Genomic DNA, 27,979 nt, shown 5'->3' with positions numbered 1-27,979 from the left:
GCACACACACAGTTGATTAACAGTGTTGTGTTAGTTTCTGTTATACAACAAAGTGAATCAGTTATACATACACATATACCCGCACTTTTTAAGAAATAATAGTTTCCCATATGGGTCAAATTATTGAGTAGAGTTCCTGCAACATATCGTAGAGTAGTAATGCTTGTTCCTACCCTACCCAACTTGCCCCAGGAAATTGAGAAAATCGGACGAGGTGCTATTGAGATAAACCATGAATCCACACAGAGGAAATGAGCATTCTTGGGTAGATGGAAGAAAGTTTTTCTTTTTTAAAATAAAGCTATTGTCTGACTCTTTCCCAGGCAAGACTACCATGTTGCACAACTCCAGGAGCAACATCTACATAGGATACAATTTTTCACAGAATTATCTGTGTTTATATGTGTGTAAACATATGCAAGCATATATACATAGTCACACTCACTTATACAGTTGTATATATGAAATACACAATAATATATATGGATAGACAAGGGCTTCCCAGGTGGTGCTAGTGGCAAAGAATCCACCTGCTCCTTGGAAGAAACGTTAAGACCAACCTAGATAACATACTGAAAAGCAGAGATGTTACTTTGCCAACAAAGGTCCGTCTAGTCAAGGCTATGGTTTTTCCAGTGGTTATGTATGGATGTGAGAGTTGGACTGTGAAGAAGGCTGAGCGCCGAAGAATTGATGCTTTTGAACTGTGGTGTTGGAGAAGACTCTTGAGAGTCCCTTGGACTGCAAGGAGATCCAACCAGTCCATTCTAAAGGAGATCAGCCCTGGGTGTTCTTTGGAAGGAATGATGCTAAAGCTGAAACTCCAGTACTTTGGCCACCTCATGCGAAGAGTTGACTCATTGGAAAAGATTCTGATGCTGGGAGGAATTGGGGGCAGGAGGAGAAGGGGACGACAGAGGATGAGATGACTGTGTGACATCACTGACTCGATGGATGCGACTCTGAGTGAGCTCCAGGAGTTGGTGATGGACTGGGAGGCCTGGCGTGCTGTGATTCATGGGGTCGCAAAGAGTCGGACACGACTGAGCGACTGAACTGAACTGAACTGCCAGTGCAGGAGATGCAAGAGATACAGGTTTGATCCCTGAATCAGGAAGATCCCCTAGAGTAGGAAATGGCAGCCCACTACAGGATTCTTCAGTTCTGTTGCTCAGTTATGTCCGGCTCTTTGCGATCCCATGGACTGCAGCACGCCACGCTTCCCTATCCATCACCAACTCTCAGAGCTTGCTCAAACTCATGTCCATCAAGTTGGGATGCCATCCAACTGTCTCATCCTCTGTTGTCCCCTTCACTTGCCTACAGTCTTTCCTAGCATCAGGGTCTTTTCTTTTTTTATTATTTATTTATTTATTTCACTTTACAATACTGTATTAGAATCAGTTCTTCACATCAGGTGGCCAAAATATTGGAGTTTTAGCTTCAGCATCAGTCCTTCCAATGAATATTCAGGACAGGATTCCTGCCTGGATAAATTCTGTGGACATAGGAGTCTGGCAGACTCCAGTCCATGGGGGCGCAGAGTCAGACACAACTGAGCGACTGAACACATCAATAGACGTATTAATATTATAATGCATAGAATGCATTTTTGCTGTGTAAGTTTCATTCCCTGGAATAGTGCAATGCAGAGGCCCTAGCCAGGCACAGTCCTGTCCTTAGGCAATTCAAATATATTTTATTTAATAGTCATAGAAGCTCCATAAAATAACTATTCCTGCTGTATAGATATGGAAATTGAGGAGTCTTGCCAAGATTAAGTGATTTGTTCCAAGGTCACGCAGTTATTGAATGCCTGGGCTAGGATTTAATCCATACTTCTTTGACTCCAAAATCCAGACCTTTCCCTTCCACCTAAGTTCGTGTCTTATGTGAGCAACTGACAGAGAAGAAAGTTTTTCAATATTAGCAAAGCAGAGCTAAAGGATCTTTGAGTTTTCTGAGCAACTGTCTATCAGGTTCATTCAAGAAGCACTGATCTTAGATCAAAAAGAAATCTGATACCAAGATTGGGTTTGATGCATAAATTCCCAATGAACTAATGAAGGCATTTTTTTTTTAAAAGAAAGGGAGACAAAATAACTGAATTATTAAAAGTAAATAGCTGCTTTGAATCTCCACAATTATTCTTTAAAATTTTAAGTTACTTAAAAACGAGAAGCGTTTTATGACTTTGTTCTTTTTCCCTGCTGCCTCGCTTGATACCAAATTGTTATTCCCTGGGGAGAGAAATAATTTTTTGAGATTTCAACACTTCAAACCTCTTTTGTTCAGACTCAAATACCCCTAACTCAACTTTGAAGCAAGAGCAGGGATATGTAAAAGCCTGTAGAATTCTGTGGCAATCTGTTTTAGCCAGACTTTGATCACAATTTGAGGTGGGGAAGACAGAAAATAGTAGAAACACAACAATTGCCTGGAGCAGATATGGATCTGGCCCTTCAGACCTCTATCTGGGGAGAGGGAGCAACACTTTGAAACAAGTTTATTTGGAAGTATGTCTTTTTCTAACATAGAATACCAGAGGCCTGTCTATATCCGTGCTTCCTTTTCTGGGACATCTAGTAATGGATTGTTGCATATCTCTTATATGACATGGGCCTCACAAGTATATTAACATTTCGTCTTCCCATTGAAGGATCTCTAGCTTATGACAGCTTATTTCCATGGAATCTACTTTTTTATTCTTTTCAAATTTAATTTTTATTGAAGCCTCATTAATTTGCAATGTTGTGTTAGTTTCAAGTGTATGGCAAAGTGAACAGTTGGTATTATTTTTCACGTTATTTTCCATCATAGGTTATTGCAAGATGGGGGGCTTCCCAGGGGGTACTGTGCTGTGTTGTATTTAGTTGCTCCATCTTGTCTCTCTGTGACCTCATGGACTGTAGCCCACCAGGCACCTCTGTCCATGGGAATTCTCCAGGCAAGAATACTGGAGTGGGTTACCATGCCCTCCTCCAGGGAATCTTCCCAACCCAGGGGTTGAACCTAGGTGTCCCGCATTGCAGGCAGATTCTTTACTGTCTGAGCCACCGGGGAAGCCATCCCAGGTGGTGCTAGTGGTAAAGAACCTGCCTGCCAATGCAGGAGACATAAGAGATCCCTGGATCAGGAAGATCCCCTAGGGAAGGGCATGACAACCCACTGCAGTATTCTTACTTGGAGAATCCCATGAACAGAGGAGCCTGGAGGGCTACAGTCCATAGAGTCAGACACAACTGAAGCGATGTAGCATGCACACATGCAACAGATATTGAGTATAGTTCCTGCTACATCAGTTCAGTTCAGTCGCTCAGTCGTGTCCGACCCTGCTATATAGTAGGTCACTACTGTTTACCTATTTTACATATAGTGGGCTTCCACTGTGGCTCAGCTGGTAAAGAATCTGCCTGCAATGCGAGAAACCTGGGTTTGATCCCTGGGTTGCGAAGATCCCCTGAAGAAGGGAAGGGCTACCCACTCCAGTATTCTGGCCTAGAGAATTCCATGGACTGTAGTCCATGGGGTCGCAAAGTGTTGGATACGACTGAGTGACTTTCACTTTCACTTTTCACTTTCACAACCAAGCTGCTGTTCCCTCTCCCATCCAGTGATGTTGGGAGTGCTAGGTAGGAACCAGGTCAGGCAGTGGACGGGGCACCTGTGGAATGAATGAAAATAGCTTCGCTCAAATGAGGGTTTGTATCCTGGACCCGACTAACCCCCGCGGGGCCCACAGATAGAACTGTATTTCAGTTATCAGTTTCCTCTGTAATATTATGCGTTATGTTTTATATATTTGAAAATTTTATTCTGAGAAATGATCCATAGGGACCCATGACACAAAATAAAAAGTTAATAAATCGAGCAAATGCCAGGCTTAAAAGATAAGTCGCTGTCAAAAAAGAGGTACTACATCAGTTTGCTCAGGCTGACATAAGAGAGTTCCACAGGTGATGTGGCTGAAGCAGCAGACATTTATTTCCTCACGGTTCTGGAGGCTAACATCTGAGATCAAGGTGTTGTCAGAGTCAGTTTCTTTTGAGGACCTCTCTCCTGGGCTTGGCGATGGCTGTCTGATGGCTGTCTTCTTCCTGGTCTTCACATGGTCTTCCTTCTGTGGGTGTTTGTATCCTAATCTCTTTTTCTTGGAAGGACAAGAAATGTCCTCACCCTCCTGACTTCATTTAACCATAATTATCTCTTTAAAGTTCCTGTCGTTATGAGGTACAGACAAATACTGTTTGATTCCACCCATATGAGGTACCTTGACTTCCTTGTGGCTCGGTGGTAAAGAATTTGCTTGCCAATGCTGGAGACTCGGGGTTGACCCCTGGGACAGGAAGATCCCCTGGAGAAGGAAATGACAACTCACTCCAGTATTCTTGCCTGGGAAACCCCATGGCCAGAGGTGGGCTACAGTCCATGGGGTCGCAAAAGAGTTGGACACGACTTAGCAACTAACCGACAATGCGAGGTACCTAGAACAGTCCAATTCTGAGTCTGAAAGTACATTGATAGATGCCAGGGACATGGGAGGGGTGAGAAGGGGAGATGGGGAATCAGTGTTTAATGTGGACACTAGCTAAACTGAGGAGTTTAGGAAGGTGAAAAATTCGGGAGATGGATGATGATGAGAGATGCTTGATACTGTGAATATACTTGGTGCCCCTGAACTGATCAGTTAAGCATGGTTAAAATAGTATGTTTTATGTGACTTTTTCCACAATAATAATAATAATTAAAAAAAAAAAACTTAAAAAGGTCGTGTCATCAAGCACAGTCACATTCCGAGGCACTAGGCATTAAAACTTCAACAAGGAATTTCAGGGTAGACTCAAGTCAGCCCATGACAGGTAGAGACAGTCCAGAGAAACAGGTTGAAGTTGATCCAAGGAGAAGAGAACAGAATGACAGAAAGAACAAGAGTGGTCAGGAGAAGTTCAGGTTAGGGATTGAAGTTTGTGGCAGATTCCCTTTTCAGAGATGACTGTACAAGAACCGTGCCCCACCCCCCGCACCCTCCTACCCCATGACCCTAGAGGAGCTGTTGCTGTCTCCCCAAGACCGAGTATCCCCAGCTACCACGTGGTCTCTGCTCACTCTCACAAACCCTCAAGCTGTGGTTTTTAGCCTCATGTTTACAGAGTGATCGCCCCTTAAGCAGCGTTCAGTCCAAGGCTGGTGGCAGAATGCATTCAGGCCTGGCTTGGGGCTCTGTGGATGGGGGGTCAGGGGTGAAGTAGGACTGAGTGCATTTTTCAGGGATCTTGTGGGGCTGAAGGTGAGATGGGCTTCTCATTTCTGCTCCCTCTTAATTTGTCTTCCCTCCTGTGCCTGGAAAGACAGTCCCCCCAGGTCTAAGTCAGATGGGGTCATCATGGAGTTACATGATGTAATAGAGAGAAGGAAACCTGTGATTGTATGACACCCAGAGAAAGAGGGTACAGAAGGGCGAGCTGAATACTTTGGGCTAAAACAGTTGCCTGAGCTTCGTTCGTGAAGACCATCTTTCAGCCATGCAGTCCTTCCCTCTTTGGCTCCCCATTGTCCACCGTGACCAGAGCCTTCTTTTCAGATCTTCTCTCCATGGTTTTCAGAGGTCTGTGTCATGATGGGAGGTGTCATGAAAGGGATTTGCACTGCCGTCTGGCTCCCCAGGCAGTTCTGTCTGGTGACACCTCCTTCCTGGGTATTTTTAGTTCTCGTCCATAGCTTTCTATGTCTTTGGGGGCTGATGTGCCTCTGGCTATCCCGATTCCACCACGGAGTGTCCCGAGCTCCCCGGCTCACCCCTGATCTATGCTGCACAATTACAGGAGCAGGCTTATAATCAGTGTAATTGAAGATCAGAGTTAATGAGGACCTCCATGCCTGTGCGGTCCCCTGAGCAATGCTGAGCTTCAAATGCGAGATAAGAAAATGATTGGGCTGAACTGAAAATCCATTTGGTTAATTAGATGATGTATATTCCTACAGCCAGGGGGAGAAAAATATGTATATATTTAAAAATAAGGAAACATGACATTTTGAAGTTGAGATTTTGGAAGAGATTCTTTTCAGAGTCATTGCTCTCTGAGGAAATTGATGTGAGCACGAAGAAGAATCTCAGAGCATCCAAACAGGGATATTTTTGTTCCTAAGTCAAGAAAATAAAGTAGGGGTCCATTGGAAAACTGAAGGTATATGAAACACCTGGAGAAGGGTGTTTTTATTCCTTTCCTATGGATTTATTCTCGAAGTACTGCTAGAATTTACCCGGGGAGAATTGCTTGCTGCTCTTTGACTTACGACTCTCTCTCTCCGTTCGCCCACCCTCATTCTACACACACACACCCCGACACCAACACACACACACCTTCAGAACCTCCATTACACTGTAAGCACTCTGGTGACTATAGTTATATAAGGCATGGTCTTCAAGAAATTCACAATCTAGATGGGAAGATAGGAAAAGGAGGATTGAAAAACATAGTTTGTCATAAGATTTGCCACTTTGAACTTCCTCCCTTCCTTCCTGGACAATAATTTCTCATGGGCGGACACCATATTTTGCTCATCTAAGAGCATAAGGATAGGAAATAACACTTAATAGGCGATTTATTTGTTAAATGGACAAAGGAATGAGTGAATGAATCTTTGACAGCATATACAGCCATTAGTTGAGTCAGCTACTTTGTAATTATTAAAGAGATTAAGAGGCATTGAGCCAGGTCTGAACACAAGGCTTCAGAAGCAAATTCTGCCGGGGTCCAGCCCCGGTGGATCCAGGGTAATTCGAAGGTGGGGACGGAGTCTGTGTCCTGGAAAAAACTTATTTAATTACAGATATAGAGGGAAATTAGAAACAGACAGTGTAGTAGAAAAAGAAGCTGAATTCAGCTAGGAAAACAGGGAGCGAGAAAGAAACGACATGGGGGAATCAGTCTTTCCAGAAACTGATCTGATTTCTTTATTTTTCAGGTTTGTTTATATACCTTTTTGTTATACATAGGGATGAATACAGAGTCACGTGGGGGTCAGCAGACCTGACCCTTGTCACAATCAGGTGCTTCATATAAAATTATACAAAGGTCTTATGAGTTCAATCATCTTCTGGCCATGAGGTCTGCTGACATTTTATGGCCCTTTCTGATACTGGTCAGTTAACCAGAAAACTTATTTTTCCAGGGGGGATTTTTTCTTAAATCAGGTGCCACCCTCCAAATAAAGTTGCATTCTATAGGGTGAGGGTGTAGTGAGTTACAATCAAGAAAGGAATTTACTTAACCTAAGCTTTAACATGATTAATCTTAAAGGTTAATACTTATTTCTCCTATATGCTAGTTATATTCATTATAAGGGCAGGAATATGGAGATTTAGCAGCAAATATTGGCTCAACAAATGTAAACCCTTCACCAATGTTTCCCCTTAAGATCTATTTTGTCTTAAGATAGTGATAAAGTTACATTTTTGCATAGCAAGGACACAGTGATTTATAACAAAGTTCAGTGATCTATAACAAAAGAGAAGATTCATTAACTCAAAAAGTCTAGTATTGCTAACATCAAAAACTACTATATTTCCTTTTCTATATTCCAAATACATTGATTAATATATTCCCAGGTGCCTAAGGATATGGAGGCCTGATGGCAATCATTGACTCATCATTGAAAAAAGCCCTATGCTAATACTCCAAACTCTCTGTGCTGTTTATGATTGAGAGGTTGTCACACAAGCTAGTCTGTCAGCAGAGAGGTTTGACCTGAGACATCCTTGTCACACCCAGGGCAGGGAATTAGCAGTAATTATTGGCACGACAAATGAAGAAAAAAACCCTTCACCAATATAGTTCCTAATCAACCCACTAATACTATACTAATGATCTTCTAACTTCTCAAAAGAGTCTGTATTTAGAAGGTTTTAAAACATCCCGTGCCTCTCACAGTTGGGAGGCTGTAAACAATCACATGTGGCCGGACGAGCCTGATCAGGCAGGCCAGAGAACCTTCAGAGTTCGTAAGTTGAAACACTCTTGTCACGCCCAGGAATTTTTATTAACTGGAGCTGCAAGTTAACTCCTTCTCTGAGAGAAATGGTTATGGGGGAGAGCTCCCCATAAAGTACTCTGGTTTTGGGGGTAGATGCTCAGGAACAGGGGGTTTCCTGAGGCTTGATCACGCCTTTGCATATGCCAAGCTTCCTTCCTCATGACCTTTGTCATGGGTGGAGTTCCTCATGCTGGCCCCCAACAAAATTCCACCTCAACTTTTGTCTAGTTTGTTGATCTTTTTATTGCACTTCTTCCAAGTGTAGTCTTTAAGCTACACTTTGAATTCCTCTCCAATTCCTCTTTTACCTTTCCCTTATGTCTACTTGACTTCCCTGGTGGCCCAGATGGTAAAGCGTCTGCCTACAACGCAAGAGACTCGGGTTCAGTTCCTGGGTTGGGAAGATCCTTTGGAGAAGAAAATGGCAACCCACTCCAGTACTCTTGCCTGGAAAATCCCATGGATGGAGGAGCATTGTAGGCTATAGTCCATGAGGTCACAAAGAGTCGGACACGACTGAGTGACTTCAATTTCACTTTATATCTACTTAATGAGATGGCTGGATGGCATCACTGACTCGATGGACGTGAGTCTGAGTGAATTCTGGGAGTTGGTGATAGACAGGGAGGCCTGGCGTGCTGCGATTCATGGGATCACAGAGTCGGACACGACTGGGTGACTTCACTTTCACTTTATATCTACTTAATGCTTATCACTTTCAGGCAGTTCTTACAGCACTCTTTCGGTGTTCAGTCACTAAGTCATGTCTGATTCTTGAAACTCCATGGACTACAGCATGCCAGGCTTCCCTGTCCTTCTCTATCTCTCAGAGTTGGCTTAAAATCATGTCCATTAAGTCAGTGATGCCATCCAACCATCTTGTCCTCTGTTGCCCCTTTCTCCTCTTACCCTCAATCTGTCCCAGGATCACGGTCTTCTCCAGTGGATCAGCTTTTTGCATCAGGTGGCCAAAGTATTAGAGATTCAGCTTCAGCACCAGTCCTTCCAATGCATATTCAGGGTTGATTTCCTTTAGGGTTGACTGGTTTGATCTCCTTGCTGTCCAGGGAACTCTCACGGGTCTTCTCCAGCACCACAGTTCAAAACCATCAATTCTTCATCACTCAGCCTTCTTTATGTTCCAACTCTCACATCTATATATGACTACTGGAAAAACCATAGTTTTGACTAGATGGAACTTTGTCAGCAAAGTGATGTCTCTGCTTTTTAATATGCTGTCTAGGTTTGTCACAGCTTTGCTTCCAAGGAGTAGGTGTCTTTCCATTTCAGTCACTGTCTGTGGTGATTTTGAGCCCAAGAAAATAAAATCTACCTCTGTTTCCATTGTTTCCTCATTTACTTGCCATGAAGTGATGAGACCAGATCCCATGATCTTCGTTTTCTGAATGTTGAGTTTTAAGCCAACTTTTTTCACTCTCCTGTTTCACCTTCATCAAGAGGCTTTTTAGTTCCTCTTCACTTTCTGCCATAAGGCTGGTATCATCTGCATATCTGAAGTTGTTGATATTTCTCTTGGCAACCTTGATTCTAGTTTATGATTCATCCAGCCTGACATTTCTCATGATGTACTCTGCATATAAGTTAAATAAGCAGGGTGACAATATACAGCCTTGATGTACTCCTTTTCCAATCGTGAACCAGGCCATTGTTCCATGTCCAGTTCTAACTGTTGCTTCTTGACCTGCATAGAGATTTTTCAGGAGGCAGGTAAGGTGGTCTGGTATTCCCATCTCTTTCAGAATTCTCCACAGTTTGTTGTGATTCACACAGTCAAAGGCTTTAGTGTAGTCAGTGAAACAGATATAGGTGTTTTTGTGGGAAATGAAAGTGATAGACACTCAGTCATGTCCAACTCTTTGCAACCCCATGGACTATATAGTCCATGGAATTATCCAGGCCAGAAAACTGGAGTGGGTAGCCTTTCCCTTCTCCAGGGATCAAAACCAGGTCTCCCACATTGGAGGCGGATTCTTTACCAGCTGAGCCACAAGGCAAGCCCGAGAATACTGAAGTGGGTAGCCTATGCCTTCTCCAATGGGTCTTTCTGACCTGGCAATCAACCCGGGGTCTCCTTGTGGAGGATGTATGGTATCTACCTCCGCATACATGGGGCTTCCCTGGAGGCTCAGATGGTAAAGAATCCACCTGCAATGAAGACCTGGATTTAATCCCTGGTTTGGGAAGATCCCCTGGAGAAAGGAATGGCTACCCACTCCAGTATTCTTGCTTGGAGAATCCCATGGATGGCAGAGCCTGGCAGGCTACAGTCCATGGGGCCGCACAGAGTCAGACACCACTGAGCCACCGAGCACCCACCGCATGCATTTGGTCTCCCTAGCTATTCCGCAGTTTTCTTGCTGGAGTCCGTCTGTCTTTGAATCTTTATGTCTATTTCTTACTCGGAGCAGTTTAATGAATGTTGGGTGAATGAACATGGTTTACGCCTTGATTAGACTTTTCAGTTCCTTTCTCTCGCTCTCTGTTGTGGCAGCTGGTGCATATCCTTGCCCCTTCATGCTGAGTCCCTCTAGCGTCTCTACTTTCATCATCCACAACAGAAGTTCAGTTCTCTGGGTGAACAAGAGCTCAGAAGCCATGATGGCAGATTTCAAGTTTTGGTTTGGAATTAGGGAGACTCTGAAGGGCTAGTCTCGCATTCTGACCCCGTGCGTGCGTGCACATGTGCATGCTAAGTCGCTTCATTCGTGTCCGATTCTGTACAACTCTATGGTCTGTAGCCCTCCTCTGTCCATGGGATTCTCCAGGCAAGAATACTGGGGTGGGTTGCCATAGCCTCCTGCATGGGGTCTTCCCAACCCAGTGATCGAACCTGAGTCTCTTCTGTCTCCTGCATCAGAAGGTGGGTTCTTTACCACTAGAGCCACCTGATAAGCCCCACAGGCTGAAAAAAAAAATTAAGTTTTGGGATCAAGGCAGAAGCATATCTGCTCCCTAATTCCATCCTAGAGTGAGCTACACTTGCCTCTAGTCAAGCATGGGACTTTAATTTCATTATTTCATTCAACAGATACTCACCAAACTCCTCGTATGTGCCGTATCTTTTACTGGGGGCTGGATTGATAAGGACTGATGAATGAATCATGATTTCTTTCCTGCAGGAAAGAAAGAGAAAGCAGAAGCCCTTCAACACAATAGGGACACCCTGAAGGGGGATGTACAGACTAACCCAAAGAGGAGCAGAAGGACCAAGGAGGGCAACTCTGCCTGATACCCAACCACAGCCTCGATTCTCAAGATAATCTGGAATAATGGGCATGTCCTAGCTTTAGATGCTAAAAAACTTGGGTTAAGTTTCTACTTTGGCCACTTACTAGTTGTGCAAATTTGACTAAATCAGTCTCTCTCTCTGAACCTTATGTTGTCTGTCTGTAAAAGGGGGCCACACTTATCCTGCCAGGCTCTTGTAAGGATTAAGTGAACGCTCATCCCAGGATCTGGACGCAGTAGTATGTTTAAAGGATAGTAACTCCCTTCTGTCATTAAAACCAGCATATTATCTTTTTTAAAGACATTGAGGACAACTTACTTTTGGGTGACTCACTTCCGAAGAGAATCATGTTTCTCATATTTGAAAAGATCTGTTAATCAGTATTGCCTTCAGAGCTTCCAAGATCAGAAGAAATTTAAATAGTAGTCAAAATAGCTCCGGCAAGTTGAGATTTCGCCATGTGCCAGGGACTTCACATACTGTAGTGGATGTTGTGACACTGCTTCCAAATCTCCTATTAGAACACGGGCACTCATTCCTCCAGCTGCCTGGAATGTTGACGGTTGAACACTCTGAGTCTTTCTTGGAGAAATGCCCTCCATTGAAAAGGACTACTTCACCGGAACTTTGATCCCTGCCCCAGGGATGTCTCTGCCCCTTTGATGGTTAGTGTTGAAGATACAAAGACCTAACACCTTTGTCTTGATTTGGATTTCCAGTCTAAAGGACCCTCTCTGCTCCAGTGCTTCCCGTGGCATCAGCTGTAACTGCATGCAATCTACCTTTTCCCTCTGCCCCATCCCACTTCGCTCATGTCCCTACGAAAGAGCATCCCCCCAAACCTCCTGCATCCTAGTGTCTGACTTTGAGCCTGATTTCTGGTGAACCTGACCCAAGACAAATGCATTGTGTCATTTAATCTTTATCTTTTTTTTTTAACCCTGTGAAAGGAAAATCAATATCTACCTCTTTCTTAGGCTTTGACTGAGAATGTGTTTTCTTGTCCAGGCTTACAGAACCAGTAGGTAGCAGACTGAAGATCTCAATACCTGTCTTGCCAGCTCTATTCCCTTCTTCCCTGTGCTGTGTCACTTTCCTAAACTAGTGGGATTAGCCAAACTCAGCCCTGGGACATAATTCAATATCCATCCCTCAGTCTTTAGTGAGAATAAATACAAGAATTATCCATTTAAACAGCATGACTGTGCTTTTCAAAAGAAAAATCTGTAGTTGATACTGACGTTCGGTGCCTTGCACATGGACCCATGTGACATGTTTCTGCTCGGGCTTAGTTCCAGAGGGGAAAATATGGCTTTGTAGATAGATTTGCATATCTTCCCTTGCCAGAAAATTTGAAATATGGAATCCAACAGACTCCTTCTTCTTGTTCTTGTTCTTCTTTTTTTTTTCTTTTTTCCTTTAGCTGCCAAGGATTCGAAGGCTAACTTCACATGTGGTCATTCCCTTATCTCTGAGCCTGATGCTATCTACTCCTTATGCTTTTCATACAGAGTCCTCTTCATCCTCACCAAAACCATATTGTCCACTGTGCTTTTATTTAGAAACTCATTCTATACGATGATATAAATCATACCGTGTGTGTGAATTAGAGAAGATAACATTGCCTACCATGCTTACATCCTTTTCAGAGAATCTTAGCTCCTCAGGGCAGCCAGGTAGTATCTGAAGTGGTCCTTGCTCTCTGCTCACTTCATTGGCCCACAGCTGGGTACCAGAGCCAAGATGAGCCTCACCATTGGTTAGCTGGCAGGGTCTGATGTGACCTGACAGGTTGCTGCCAAATCCTCAGGATGTCTATTAACTGAGTCCTTCTTTGGAAAATTTAAATTGCATTCATGAAAGATTTTTTTTTTTTTTTCGCTTGATAGTGATATAGAGAGAAGGCAGTGCAGGGAGAGAAGCTGAGTCATGCTAATTTTGAAACAATTTAAAATCTCCTCCTGCTGAGTCTCTAGATCTGCCATAAATCTAGAGCCACTTTGTGGTTCTGTGTCCAGCTTTGTGAAGCCTGGTCTTATTTGAACTATTTCTGTCCCTCCTTCCCCCATGAAGTTCCACTTTCACTGTATTGCCACATATATACTCTCGCTCTCTATGACTAATGTGCCATCACCTTCAATGGACTTCTGTCACATGACCCCAAAGAAGATATGTATGTAGCTCATGTGTGTGGGCCTCCCAGGCGGTGCTAGTGATGAAGAAGCTGCTGCCAGGGCGGGAGATGCCAGAGACTTGCGTTCAGCCCCTGATTCGGGAAGATTCCCCGGGAAGAGGAAATGGCAACCCACTCCAGTATTCTTGTCTGGAGAATCCCATGGACAGAGGAGCCTGGAGGGCTACAGTCCATAGGGTTCCAAAGAGTCGGACACAACTGAGCAACTTAGCATGCGCACACACATATGCGTGTGTATGTATGTGTGTTAATCCACATATGGCTGTATGTATATATGTGTCTGTGTATATGCATGTTAAAAAGGAGCAATTTTGGAGCCTAGATTGCCAAGTTAGAGTCTTTTGTTTGGCCTACGTAAGCTTTACAGAAAAAATTTCAACCATCATTTTCAAACTGGTGGATCACAGCAAAAGTCTGAGTTTTCTGCCTCTTCTGATGAAAACCTAGCGCCACTTACCTTTAGACCCATTTGACCAGAGCTGGCGGGAGCTGAGCTGCAGGTGCTCCAAGTGAATAGAGCCCACAGTGCCCAGCTCACCCCAAGCTCCGCCTTTCCTTACTGTTTCCCAGCATTAAGGCATTTTCCATTGCATGGGTGCTGCTTTTTGTTTTGGAGGTGCTACAGACCTTTTGAATCATCCCTCTCTCTCTCTCACCCTCTTTCTCTATCCCTCATACAATAAAATAAAATAAACTAAGCCAGGGGGCCACCGTGCCATTTCCCTTACACTTAGCCCGTATTTCCCATGGATGTCATCTGCCTGCCCCCTGTGGGCTATTAGTGACCCGTTTCAAGGGGGATGCATGGGCGACAGAAACAAAAACTTTTTGTATTTTAAATTTTAATACAGTAAGTCCTCTCTATATGAACCTTCAAGTTGCGAACTTTCAAAGATGCGAACGTGTGTTCACATGTCCAGTCATGTAAGTGAGTTCACATGAATGTCAACATCCGTAAAAGCTGGGTACCAAGGCTCACCCTGTTGGCCTTATGAACATGCTCTGGGAACAGAACTTGTTTGTATGCAGGGAACTTAATGCACTCAATCATTCTTTCCTAGGACAAATCAGGCACTAGCTAAGCACTTTGTCCATGTTAATTTATTTCATTTTCACAACACCGGGGTGGGTTCTGTTAGTATTCCCATTTACAGACAATGTGGCCAAGACCCAGAGGGAGTGAGTGGCTTCCCCAAAGACTAGGGCTGGTAATGGTGGATCCGGGATTTGAACTCAGGCCTCTCTCAGTCTTGAGGGCCTGTCAAGCACTCGGCAGAATTGTCTCTTGTGTCTGTTTTGTCTGTCTCCATCAGTCGCTCACACCATAACTTGCACATTGTAAATGCTCTGTGAAGGTGTGTAGATCTGAGACAACAGAGGACCTATGGTGAGGGGAATGGCTTGTATGTACCTGTCTCCTTTCCTGCCCTGTACCTCAGCAGCAAGACACCCGAGTCTGAAAATCACGCAGAAAGTAGCTGTCTTTCTCTCTGTCCCCCTACAGGGAGCAGCTTTGTGGTGAGTGAAGGGAGCTACCTGGACATCTCCGACTGGTTAAACCCAGCCAAGCTGTCCCTGTATTACCAGATCAATGCCACCTCCCCGTGGGTGAGGGACCTCTGCGGACAGAGGACCACAGATGCCTGTGAGCAGCTCTGCGACCCAGAAACCGGTGAGCCATGGGCAGGGCTGGGGAGCGGAGAAGGTATGGGCCGCAGAGGGTCTGCACTCCTTCCGTCCAAAGAATCGTGGCTTCTGAGTGATTGACGAGGGGCTTTATGCAAAGTGTCCATCAGTCTCATTGGTGGTTAGACTATGTGCTGTCATTGGCTGACAGGGAAGCAGATTCTTGTAAAACCACAGTATATCAGAAAGGACCACAGAAAATGCCTAGTCCAATCTCAGCAAAGAAAAGAGTCTGAGTGTCACCAGACAGCCCTGAGCTCAGATCCTATCTACCTCTTCCTCGCTGGGTGTTCTTTATCATTTTTTCTTCTTTATTGAAATATAATTGGCACATAGAGTTGTATAGGTTTTAGGTGTAAAATGTGATGATTTAATCCATATATATAGAGAGCAAAATGATTACCATCATAAGGCTCCTTAACACCTCTACCTGACATTCTTACCTTCTTTGTGTGTATATGGTGACAACATTTAAGATCTACTCACTCAGGAGTTTTCAAGATACAGCAGTATTGTTCACTATTCTGTACACTAGATCCCCAGAACTATTCTTTTTTTTACCTTAAAAGGGGAAATGTTGGCCATCAGGTCCAAGCTAACTGGGCATTTCTTAGCAAGACACTTCCTCTCTCTGAATACTAGAACATGAAAATAGTATCTAACCCACAAGTCTGTGGTTGGGTTAAATGAGATACTGTATGCAGAGCGTCAAGTCGATGCCTTTATTCATTCTTTTGGCTGACACATTTTGAGTAGTTGGACAGGTTTCTAGGCACTGGGGACATAGCAGTGAACAAAAAATGTGCTCCACTGGAGAAGGGAATGGCAAACCACTTCAGGATTCTTGCCTTGAGAACTCCATGAACAGTATGAAAAGTCAAAATGATACGATACTGAAAGAGGAACTCCCCAGGTCGGTAGGTGCCCAATATGCTATTGGAGATCAGTGGAGAAATAACTCCAGAAAGAATGAAGGGATGGAGCCAAAGCAAAAACAACACCCAGTTGTGGATGTGACTGGTGATAGAAGCAAGGTCTGATGCTATAAAGAGCAGTATTGCATAGGAACCTGGAATGTCAGGTCCATGAATCAAGGCAAATTGGAAGTGGTCACACAGGAGATGGCAAGAGTGAACGTCGACATTCTAGAAATCAGCGAACTAAAATGTACTGGAATGGGTGAATTTAACTCAGATGACCATTATATCTACTACTGTGGGCAGGAATCCCTTAGAAGAAATGGAGTAGCCATCATGGTCAACAAAAGAGTTCAAAATGCAATCTCAAAAACGACAGAACGATCTCTGTTTGTTTCCAAGGCAAACCATTCAATACCACGGTAATCCAAGCCTATTCCCCAACCAGTAGTGCTGAAGAAGCTGAAGTTGAACGGTTCTATGAAGACCTACAAGACCTTTTAGAACTAACACCCCCAAAAGATGTCCTTTTCATTATAGGGGACTGGAATGCAAAAGTAGGAAGTCAAGAAACACCTGGAGTAACAGGCAAATTTGGCCTTGGAGTACGGAATGAAGCAGGGCAAAGGCTAATAGAGTTTTGCCAAGAGAACACACTGGTCATAGCAAACACCCTCTTCCTACAACACAAGAGAAGACTCTACACATGGACATCACCAGATGGTCAACACCAAAATCGGACTGATTATATCTTTTGCAGCAAAGATGGAGAAGCTCTATACAGTCAACAAAAACAAGACCGGGAGCTGACTGTGGCTCAGGTCGTGAACTCCTCATTGCCAAATTCAGACTTAAATTGAAGAAAGTGGGGAAAACCACTAGACCATTCAGATATGACCTAAATCAAATCTGTTATGATTATACAGTAGAAGTGAGAAATAGATTATGGAGATCTGATAGACTGCCTGATGAACTATGGCTGGAGATTCGTGACATTGTACAGGAGACAGGGATCAGGACCATCCCCATGGAAAAGAAATGCAAAAAAACAAAATGGCTGTCTGGGGAGGCCTTGCAAATAGCTGTGAAAAGAAGAGAAGTGAAAAGCAAAGGAGAAAAGGAAAGATATTCCCACTTGAATGCAGAGTTTCAAAGAATAGCAAGGAGAGATAAGAAAGCCTTCCTCAGCAATCAATGCAAAGAAATAGTGGAAAACAACAGAATGGGAAAGACTAGAGATCTCTTCAAGAAAATTAGAGACGCCAAGGGAACATTTCATGCAAAGATGGGCTCGATAAAGGACAGAAATGGTCTGGACCTGACAGAAGCAGAAGATATTAAGAAGAGGTGGCAAGAATACACAGAAGAACTGTACAAAAAAGATCTTCATGACCCAGATAATGACAATGGTGTGATCACTCACCTAGAGCCAGACATCCTGGAATGTGAAATCATGTTGGCCTTAGAAAGCATCACTATGAACAAAGCTAGTGGAGGTGATAGAATTCCAATTGAACTATTTCAAATCCTGAAAGATGATACTGTGAAAGTGCCGCACTCAATATGCCAGCAAATTTGGAAAACTCAGCAGTGGCCACAGGACTGGAACAGGTCCGTTTTCATTCCAATCCCAAAAAAAGGCAATGCCAAAGAATACTCAGACTACCACACAATTGCACTCATCTCACATGCTAGTAAAGTAATGGTCAAAATTCTCCAAGCCAGGCTTCAGCAATACATAAACCATGAACTTCCAGATGTCCAAGCTTCTTTTAGAAAAGGCAGTGGAATCAGAGATCAAATTAACAACATCCAAGAAACATCTATTTCTGCTTTATTGACTATGCCAAAGTCTTTAACTGTGTGGATCACAATAAACTGTGGAAAATTCTGAAAGAGATGGGAATACCAGACCACCTAACCTGCCTCTTGAGAAACCTATATGCAGGTCAAGAAGCAACAGTTAGAACTGAACATGGAACAATAGACTGGTTCCAAATAGGAAAAGGAGTACATCAAGGCTATATATTGTCACCCTGCTTTTTTAACTTCTATGCAGAGTACATCATGAGAAACGCTGGACTGGAAGAAACACAAGCTGGAATCAAGATTGCCGGGATAAATATCAATAACCTCAGATATGCAGATGACACCATCCTTATGGCAGAAAGTGAAGAGGAACTAAAAAGCCTCTTGATGAAAGTGAAATTGGAGAGTGAAAAAGTTGGCTTAAAGCTCAACATTCAGAAAACTAAGACAATAGCATCTGGTCCCATCACTTCATGGCAAAAAGATGGGGAAACAGTGGAAAAAACTTTATTTTGGGGGGCTCCAAAATCACTGCAGATGGTGATTGCAGCCATGAAATTAAAAGACACTTATTCCTTGGAAGGAAAGTTATGACCAACCTAGATAGCATATTCAAAAGCAGAGACATTACTTTGCCAACAAAGGTCTGTCTAATGAAGGCTGTGGTTTTTCAGTGGTCATGTATGGATGTGAGAGTTGGACTGTGAAGAAAGCTGAGTACCGAAGAATTGATGCTTTTGAACTGTGGTGTTGGAGAAGACTCTTGAGAGTCCCTTGGACTGCAAGGAGATCCAACCAGTCCATTCTGAAGGAGATCAGTCCTGGGTGTTTATCGGAAGGATTGGAACTCCAATACTTTGGCCACCTCATGCGAAGAGTTGACTCATTGGAAAAGACTCTGATGCTGGGAGGGATTGGGGGCAGGAGGAGAAGGGGACGACAGAGGATGAGATGGCTGGATGGCATCACTGACTTGATGGACATGAGTTTGGGTAAACTCTGGGAGTTTGTGATGGACAGGGAGGCCTGGCGTGCTACGATTCATGGGGTTGCAAAGAGTCGGACACGACTGAGTGACTGAACTGAACTGAACTGATGTACACTTATATTCTGCAGAGAGATTAAATCTGCATTGCCTGAGAAGGTAGCCACTAGCCATGTGGGGCTATTTAAGTTTACGTTCATTAAAATTAAACATTTCTCCCATCCTGTAGCTGTGTTTCATATGCTCCGTAGCGAATATGGCTGCTGCTACCCTTGGAGATCGCAGAACAGTAGCATCATTGCAGAGTGTTCTGTTGGACTGGGCTGCAGTAGACAACTGGGGAAAGGTGGATGCTGCCAGAGGGTGAGAAGTGCTGGGGGAAGCACAAAGCCTGGGGGTGCCCCCTGGAGCAGGCGTGGAGCTGTCATGACAGAGACAGTGGCCAAGGAAGCTTCTCCAAGGCGGTAACCTTTGCTAAGAACAGGCACTTTAAGACACCTTAAGCTGGTGATGGTAGAAGCCATGCTTCCCTCTGGGGGAAAGCATTCTAGGCTGAGGGAATGCTTGGGCATCGCCTCTGCAGCAGGCACTGGAGCATGCTATGGGCTCAGCACTCTCAGAAAGACCAGTGGCGTTGGAGGCGAGCGGGGAGAGGAGTTAGGAGGCAAACCTGAAAAGCAGATGGCTGGTGGTGGGGAGAGGGCGTGGATGATGAGAGGAGGTTGCAGGGCCTTGTATAGGAGGATGAGGACTTTGGATGTTACTCTGAGTGAAGTGAAATCCGTTGGAGGATTCTGAGCACAGAAGCAGCTTGTTCTTGTAGGTCAAGTGCAGCTTGACCTACACGGTAACAGGACCACTCTGGCTGCCGTGTGGCAAATCAGCTTAGAGGGTATCAAGGGTGCTGTTTTTCTTTTTTTTTTTAATTGTACTTAAAAAAAATTATTTGTTTATTTGGATGCACCGGATCTTAGTTGCAGCACTTGGGATATTCAGTCTTCTCTCATCCCCATCTGTCAGGTTGTACCATATCTCTGTAGTTCAGATAGATTTTGTGGTCACAGTCTGTGTTCTTTCCTTGTACTTCCTATACTTCTAAATTGTGTATATAATACATATATGTGTATTATGTATATATATACACACATATATAATGTTTTATTTGCGGACATTAATGTTCAGTCTTTGTGTTGTAAGGTTTTATGAGTTTTGACAAACTGTCCTTTTGTAGCTATTTATTATCTATTTATTTGGCCACACCAGATCTTAGTTGCAGCATGTGATAGTTCTCTGACCAGGGATCGAACCTGGCTGCCTGCATTGGGAGTGTGGAGTCTTAGCCACTGGACCACCAGGAAATTCCCAAGGCTACAGGTTATTGATGTCAGAAAACCAGAACATCTGGATTCAAACCCTGTTTCTATCACTTACCACATATCTTTGGCAAGTCATTCAGCCTCTATAAATTTAGCGTCCTCGTCTGTAAAACTGGGATAATGATGCAGTACCTGCCTTGTGGGGCTATGATTGAGCTAATTTGTATAAAAGCTTCTCAAGTCAACTTTCACTCCTCTTCCCACCTTCCAAACTCAGATGCTGTAAAGTGATGTGCAAAGAGCTTCACCAGCACTTTTCACTGAGGGTGGACCATTAATAGTGGAGGGAGGAAACCGTATAAAACCCCAACATGTAGAAATAAGGTGACCCTCTGAAAAGTATGGTGAAAAATCCACTTCTAAACCTTATGGTGACATGTTGGACTAGTCAAGAGCTTTTTCCCCAAGGAGAAGGCTGGTCATAACCACAGGTACTCCTTGGCCTTCTAGTGTATCTAAGGCGCCTGCAGTCATGTGAAGATGTTAGCCCACTTGTTCCTCTTGTGACAATGGCCTTGATGTGTCTACAGGGAGGATGCGTCCTAGGTAAAACATGAAAAATAAGCATTGGGATCCAAAAGTCTTATTCAAAGAATAGGTTCTTAGCTGGAGGTAGAAATGTGTGAGTCAACAGCATATAGATAGTATTAACTTGGAATATACTACATTATTTACAGTCGTGCTTAGTAAGTGGACATCTTATTCATAATTGCTGCCCAATAATAGTTATTAATGTCCTCAAACAGGGAACTAGGAGTTAGAGAGATTTGCCAAGATCACAGAGCAAGGTAGCAATGAAGCTTGTTCGCCTTCTTCCCAGTCCTATGTCTCTTCCCTATAACTTATAGTGGCATCTCTTCTCTGCAGTTTCACCCCTTTCTCCATTAACAAGATGCTGACCGTCTTGCCTGGAAATCTCACTGCACTGATGCCGTAGAGTAAGGGGTCTTAGTAGCCCAGGTCAGGAGTGCGCTTTCTCAACCCAAATTCTCAAGCACTTCTCCATAGGGCAGCAGTTTGGGAGTAAGGAAAGGGATTCTCCAGGCTAGCCCCTTCGTCTCTGCAGAGTAAGGCAAGGATTTGGCTACCTAGCCATCATTCCATCCTTATCTTTTAGTTGGAAGCCTGTTCAGTGTATTTTTGCAGCCTTCACATAGACCTGGGGAAGCTCTTTAGAAAATGAAAGGCAGCTCTAGTGTACCATTGGGTCAGACAGCTGGATCTTCTTTCTCTTAATTAAAACATTTATACTTTAAGGCACTGTTACCCTAAGTAGTCTCCCTGTACCCACAGCACACACACGTGTACACACACACACACACACACACACACACACACACACACACGATTATCCTCATGCAACAACCAGGAAAACCCTATGGAATTATGTGCTTCTGGAGCTAGTCATGTAGATTCTGCCTCTTTTTTCTTTCCTTAAAAAGTAGACAAGGTGGGAAGTAGGAGGGAATGCAAAGGACCCACTTCTTTTCTCTTTCTATGAAGCCTCAGCTAGACAGAGTGGTGAGTACCTGACGGTCTGATTTTCCGGTTGATCTGCCTTCAGGTGCAAGCCCATGATTTCTGAGAATCTTTTTCACTAACTACAGGCTTAAAGACATAATTCCAAAGAGTGGATCTTCCAGGGAGCAAGTGTGTGTTAGTCAGTTTGAAAATGATCAACTTTCCCAGCAGTATTCCCAAGAATAACATACACACATACGTTCACTCCTTAGAGCTGAAAGTCACAGGAATCCACTGGGTTGACCTTAACTTTGTCACTGATGTGCTAATGCGCAGAGAAGAAAGGTAAGAAAGGACCACCAAAGTCACGCAGCCCGCAGGAGGCAGAGCCAGGATTCAAGCTCAGGATCCTGAGTTCCTACCCAATGCTTCTCCAGCCCTCAGCAGGCCTAGAGGAAATCTTACAGTCCACAACTCTCAAAGGCTGCCAGCTCCTGCTGATGCTTCTGATCCGAGGACTACCCTAGCTACAGCAAAGCTCTAAACGCTTTTCCTCCCAAATAGTCCTCTTGGGTTCTAAACAGACACCAAGAGGCCCAGGCAGACATATTTGTTAATTCATTAATCTTGACCAAACCACACTTGCATTTCTTTCTTTATTTCATTAGACTGGAAGTTGGAAACAAGAAGAGAAGATATGCCTAGGATAATAATTAGTGTACAAAAAGATAGCCATGGCTCTAGAAAGATCTAGCTTCAGCTCAGACACCTCTAGTATGGCCTGTAATGATGTTCACAGGCTCACTGTTATCACTCCATCTCTGCCGCTATTTGTCGCCTAGCACAGTCTCTAGGTACATCGATAACCATAGTTCCTCGAAGGCCTCATGCCTTCTCGTGCCTGCATCCCCTTCAAAGGCTGTTTCCTCCCCCTTTAAGTGTGTTTCTCCTCCTTTTACTGGAGACCAGGGACACTTTTCATTTCCACTTCATGAAGCCCAAACACCCTTCCTCCCAGAGGCATTCATGCGTCACCACCCCTAGCTGTGACCACATTGAGGGGTCCTCTGCTCTGCTGTCACAGCCTCCATAGTCCCTAAGTCATAGTCCTTGTCCCTGGGCAGAATCACTGTTCTTTCCTTATCTGAATCTATCACCAGACTGTAAGCTTTTGTAGGGGCTGGGTAGGGGGATTCAAGGGCTTCCCTGGTAGCTCAGCTGGTAAAGAATCCACCTGCAACGCTGGAGACCCCGGTTCAATTTCTGGGTCGGGAAGTTCCCCTGGAGAAGGGAGAAGCTACCCTCACCAGTATTCTTGGGCTTCCCTGGTGGCTCAGACAGTAAAGAATCTGCCTACAATACAGGAGACCTGGGTTCGATCCCTGGGTTGGGAAGATCCCCTGGAGGAGGGCATGGCAACCCACTCCAGTATTATTGCCTGGAGAATCCCCATGAACAGAGGAGCCTGGCGGGCTAAAGCCCATGGGGTCGTAAAGAGTCAGATACAACTGAGAGACTAAGCATAGCACAGCACAGGGGAATTCAAAGCATGCGTCTTGCTTTTCTGTGTATCTTTAAAACTCAGCATTATGCTGACAGATAATTTGTTCACAAAAAATAAAGGAAGAGTGAAACGGGGGAGGAAGAAAATTTCTGACCCCCATGCTCCTTCAAAAATTTTTATTCACCAATTTTCAACTTCTTCCTCCATATCCACTTACATATAAACTGAAATTAAATATTTTTCAGTACTAGAGAAATTGGGTCTTCTGGAACTGTCCAGCAGCCAGACCGGCTGCAGCGGTTCCAACCTTTTTGGCACCAGGGACTGATTTCCTGGAAGACAGTTTTCCATGGAAGGGAGAGGAATGGTTTGGGGATGACTCAAGCACGTTACATTTATTGTGTGCTTTATTTCAATTATTATTAAATCAGCTCCATCTGAGATCATCAGGTGTTAGATCCGGAGGTTGGGGACTCCTGAAAAGGGTCTCACCCTCCCATTCAGCCACAGCCATCCCCAAGAACATTGTCTCTTTGCATTCTCCTCTCTGCTCATACTCATAATAGCCCCACCCCAACACCACATGCAAAGTTTTACCTTAGGACTAAAGTTCCGAAGATTCCTTTCTCTAGTCTGAAAATTTCTTTTTGTCCTTTAATTATCTACTTTTCAAAATTCTATTTACTTAATTCCCTCTGATCTCCTCTCAATAGAAGATGACTTCTGCAGTATCACTAAAATTCTCTTTTGGCCATTGAAAAAGGAAGCCTTGGCCTCTACCTAAGATCTTGATTAAAAGATGAGTTACTATTTGGACACTTCTCTAAGATGTTAAAATCTAAACTCCTTAGAGCTTACTACTGTATCGTTTATGCCCGAATTCTTCCCAGCTCACTGTCCAGCAGAGCACCTTGCTCTCCCAACTCACGCCAGACATAGACGGATGGGGCTATCTACAGGTAAGGAGTGGAAATAGGAGTGTAAGTCCCCTGAATATATTTTCATGGGGCTTGACTCAAACCCACTATGTAAAATTTATTTCAATTTGTTAAATTCATTCAAGCAAGATTTTCTTAATTCCACAACTCATAAGTCTTGCGTGTTAAGTGCCATGGGAAATCATGGACAAATTGGACAATGTTCCTGCCTTCATGGATTTCACATTTTCACAGGGATAAAAATAATAGGCTCCTCTACAGCTATTATAAAAGACACAATGTGGAATAAATCAAGAACAACCATTTATAGAGTATCCCATGCCTGGAATAAACGGAGAAATGTATTCTAGATGGGGATTTCAGGAGATCCATCATGGAGAAGATGGCCTTTTAGCTGAGCCTTGTAGAGTCAGTAGGAGGTACGAGTAAAAGGTGCTTTAGCAGAGGAATCTTGATGATGGAGAGAAAGGGGGAGTAAGTCTAGAATAATTCCCCAAACCAGAGAGCAGCATAGCTCCTGGCATCTGTCTGTGCTCTGTGTGAGGTGGGCGAAGAGAACTAGGGGAGATGGAGGAGAAGAGTTTCGGGAGGTGGGGTGGAGAGAACTCACAGGAGGAGGAGGATCTGAAGATTCTGAGAAGCACCAGGGAGTTTAGTAAGACTACATTGGCCACTGAAAAAGGGAAGCTTGCCCTCTACCTGTCCAGTTGTTTTATGGAACATCTAACTGTTCAAAGGAACAGCTGGGTGTTCTCTTCTTTGGCTTCCACCAAGAATGAGAATGTGGGAGAAGTCATGGAAAAACTAAACCGCCAAGCCCTGTGCCTGTTCAGATCTCAGATCTGTCAGAAGTGGCTTAGCTTCCCTTCAATGAAGCCCTCCTTCTGTGTGTGGGTCCTATAAGGCTGAACCAAGTCATGGAATCCAAGTACTGATCACCATGCATTAGTGCTTTAATGAATGTGTCGGTAAGAAGAATCATTCCTCCCAAATGACCAGGAAGGAGCAGGGACGTGGGGAGATAGTGCTGGTGAAGAACGTGTGCTGGCCGTGATGCGTGGATGAGCCTGGTTCAGATTTCCTGGCCCTGTGCCATAGCCCAGCTCAGCTATGCCTTATTTCTTGACTTTTTTCCAGAAATTTCAAAAATGTAATACAGCCTGCAGGGCTGATTATGGAACTGGATCTGAAGTGTGCTGGAGCTGGCTTGTATGGAGTTAATCTGAGTTTATATGAGAGTGGATATGGAGGACGAAACTGAAAATTGGTGAATACATTTTTTTAAAGGAGCATAGGGAGAGAAATCCCTTCCTTTCTCTCTCCCTACTGCCCTCCCTTTCTTCCTTTCATTATTTTCTGTGAACTCATGAGAATTGAATGTTGTCATCTCACCCTAACTCTTTGTCCAGTTCTGTCAGGCAGGTAGCTTGGAAATTGGCTATGATAAGGGTATTTATACCAACAAAATTGGTAAATGTTACAAACCATGGCTTATTTTCTTGGGAAAACCAATCATTAAATATTGACCATCAAAAGAGTGGATGGGATGAGAACAAACCTATCATGGACCAGGGCAAACAGAGATCTCAGGGATGGCTCAAAGAAGGCTTGAGAATGTTGCCAGAGGGTGGCATTAGTCTTCCTTCCAGAATACTCTACCATTACTGTTCAGCTCTCTGAAGACAGGAAATTAATATTCAAGGACTATGTGCTATGGTCATATCAAATGTGGCATCATACAGTTTAAATGATCAGGCATTGACCTTAAGAATGGGGAGAGTAACATGGGTAAAGGGATCAACTGCACAGTGCGAAACAGAAACAAAAATTTTGGTGGTGAGCACACTGTAGTGTATACGGGAGTAGAAATACTATAATGTACAAATGAAAAAATATAATCTTACAAACCAATGTGGTGGTGGCTATTGTTCAGTCACTTAATCATGCCAGACTCTTTGTGACCCCATGGACTGCAGCAAGCAGGCTTCCCTGTCCTTCACTATCTCCCAGGGTTTGCTCAAACTCATGTCCATTGAGTCAATGATGCCATCCAACCATCTCATCCACCGTAGTCCCCTTCTTGTTCTGCCCTCAATCTTTCCCAGCATCAGGATCTTTTCCAATGAGTTGGCTCCTCTCATCAGGAAGCTTCAGCATCAGTGTTTACAATGAATAAAGATAACGCCAAGTTTTGTCCAACTCTTGCGATCCCATGAACTGTAGCCTGCCAGGCTCCTCTGTCCATGGGATTCTCCAGGCAAGAATACTGGAGTGGGTTGCCATTTCCTTCTCCAGGGGAACTTCCTGACCCAGAAATTGAACTCAGGTCTCCTGCATTGCAGGCAGATGCATTACTGACTGAGCTACATAGGAAGCCCTTACAATGAATAGTCAGGGTTGATGTCCTTTAGAATTGACTGGTTTGATCTCCTTGCTGTCCAAGGGATTCTCAAACCAATGTTACCTCAATAAAAATAATTTAAAAAAGAATAATTGCATCTGATGTCGTATGCATACACGAACAAAGCCAGTGGAGGTGATGGAATTCCAGTTGAGCTAGTTCAGGTCCTAAAAGATGATGCTGGGAAAGTGCTGCTCAATATGCCAAATTTGGAGCAAATTTGGAAAACTCAGCAGCAGCCACAGGACTGGAAAAGGTTAGTTTTCGTTCCAATCCCAAAGAAAGGCAATGCCAAAAAATTCTCAAACTACCACACAATTGCACTCATCTCACACCCTAATAAAGTAATGCTCAAAATTCTCCAAGCCAGGCTTCAACAGTACATGAACCATGAACTTCCAAATGTTCAAGCTGGATTTAGAAAAGGCTGAGGAACCAGAGATCAAATCACCAACCCCTGCTGGATCATGGAAAAAGCAAGAGAGTTCCAGAAAAACATCTGCTTTATTGCCAAAGCCTTTGACTGGTGTGGACCAAAGCCTTTGACTGTGTGGACCACAACAAACTCTGGAAAATTCTTCAAGAGATGGGAATACCAGACCACCTGACCTGCCTCTTGAGAAATCTGTATGCAGGTCAGGAAGCAACAGTTAGAACTGGACATGGAACAAGAGACAGGTTACAAATAGGGAAAGGAGTACATCAAGCCTGTATATTGTCACTCTGCTTATTTAATTTATATGCAGAGTACATCATGAGAAATGCTGGGCTGGATGAAGCACAAGCTGGAATCAAGATTGCCAGGAGAAATATCAATAACCTCAGATATGCAGATGATACCACCCTTATGGCAGAAAGTGAAGAAGAACTAAAGAGTCTCTTGATGAAAGTGAAAGAGGAGAGTGAAAAAGTTGGCTTAAAACTTAACATTCAGAAAACTAAGGTCATGGCATCTGGTCCCTCACTTTATGGCAAATAGATGGGGAAACAGTGGCAGACTTTATTTTTGGGGGCTCCAAAATCACTGCAGATGGTGACTGCAGCCATGAAATGAAAAGACGCTTGCTCCTTGGAAGAAAAGTTACAACCAACCTAGACAGCATATTAAAAAGCAGAGACATTACTTTGCCAACAAAGGTCCATCTAGTCAAAGCTATTATTTTTCCAGTAGTCATGTATGGATGTGAAAGTTGGACTATAAAGAAAGCCAAGCACCAAAGAACTGATGCTTTTTAACTGTGGTGTTGGAGAAGACTCTTGAGAGTTGCTTGAACTGCAAGGAGCTCCAACCTACCCATCCTAAAGGAAATCAGTCGTGAATATTCATTGGAAGGATTGATTTTGAAGCTGAAACTCCAATACTTTGACCACGTGATGCAAAGAACTAACTCATTTGAAAAGACCCTGATGCTGGAAAAGATTGG

At 43.8% G+C, this 27,979-nt stretch overlaps 1 protein-coding gene across 3 annotated transcripts in view; it reads left to right on the top strand.

Annotated features, from left to right (window-relative positions):
* ASTN2 (astrotactin 2) overlaps positions 1 to 27,979 on the top strand; it is a 1,028,625-nt gene that overhangs the window by 435,994 nt on the left and 564,652 nt on the right. For all 3 annotated transcript variants that reach the window (XM_068974208.1, XM_068974207.1, XM_068974206.1), the window contains one exon: positions 14,983 to 15,150. In XM_068974208.1, coding sequence (XP_068830309.1) covers positions 14,983 to 15,150 — 168 coding nt within the window. The remainder of the gene's footprint in view (positions 1 to 14,982; positions 15,151 to 27,979) is intronic.

This window comes from Capricornis sumatraensis, chromosome 6, assembly GCF_032405125.1.
Source record: "Capricornis sumatraensis isolate serow.1 chromosome 6, serow.2, whole genome shotgun sequence".
NCBI lineage: Eukaryota > Metazoa > Chordata > Mammalia > Artiodactyla > Bovidae > Capricornis > Capricornis sumatraensis.
The sequence above is the reverse complement of the archived record's forward strand: the minus strand, read 5'-3'. Positions and strand labels throughout refer to the sequence as shown.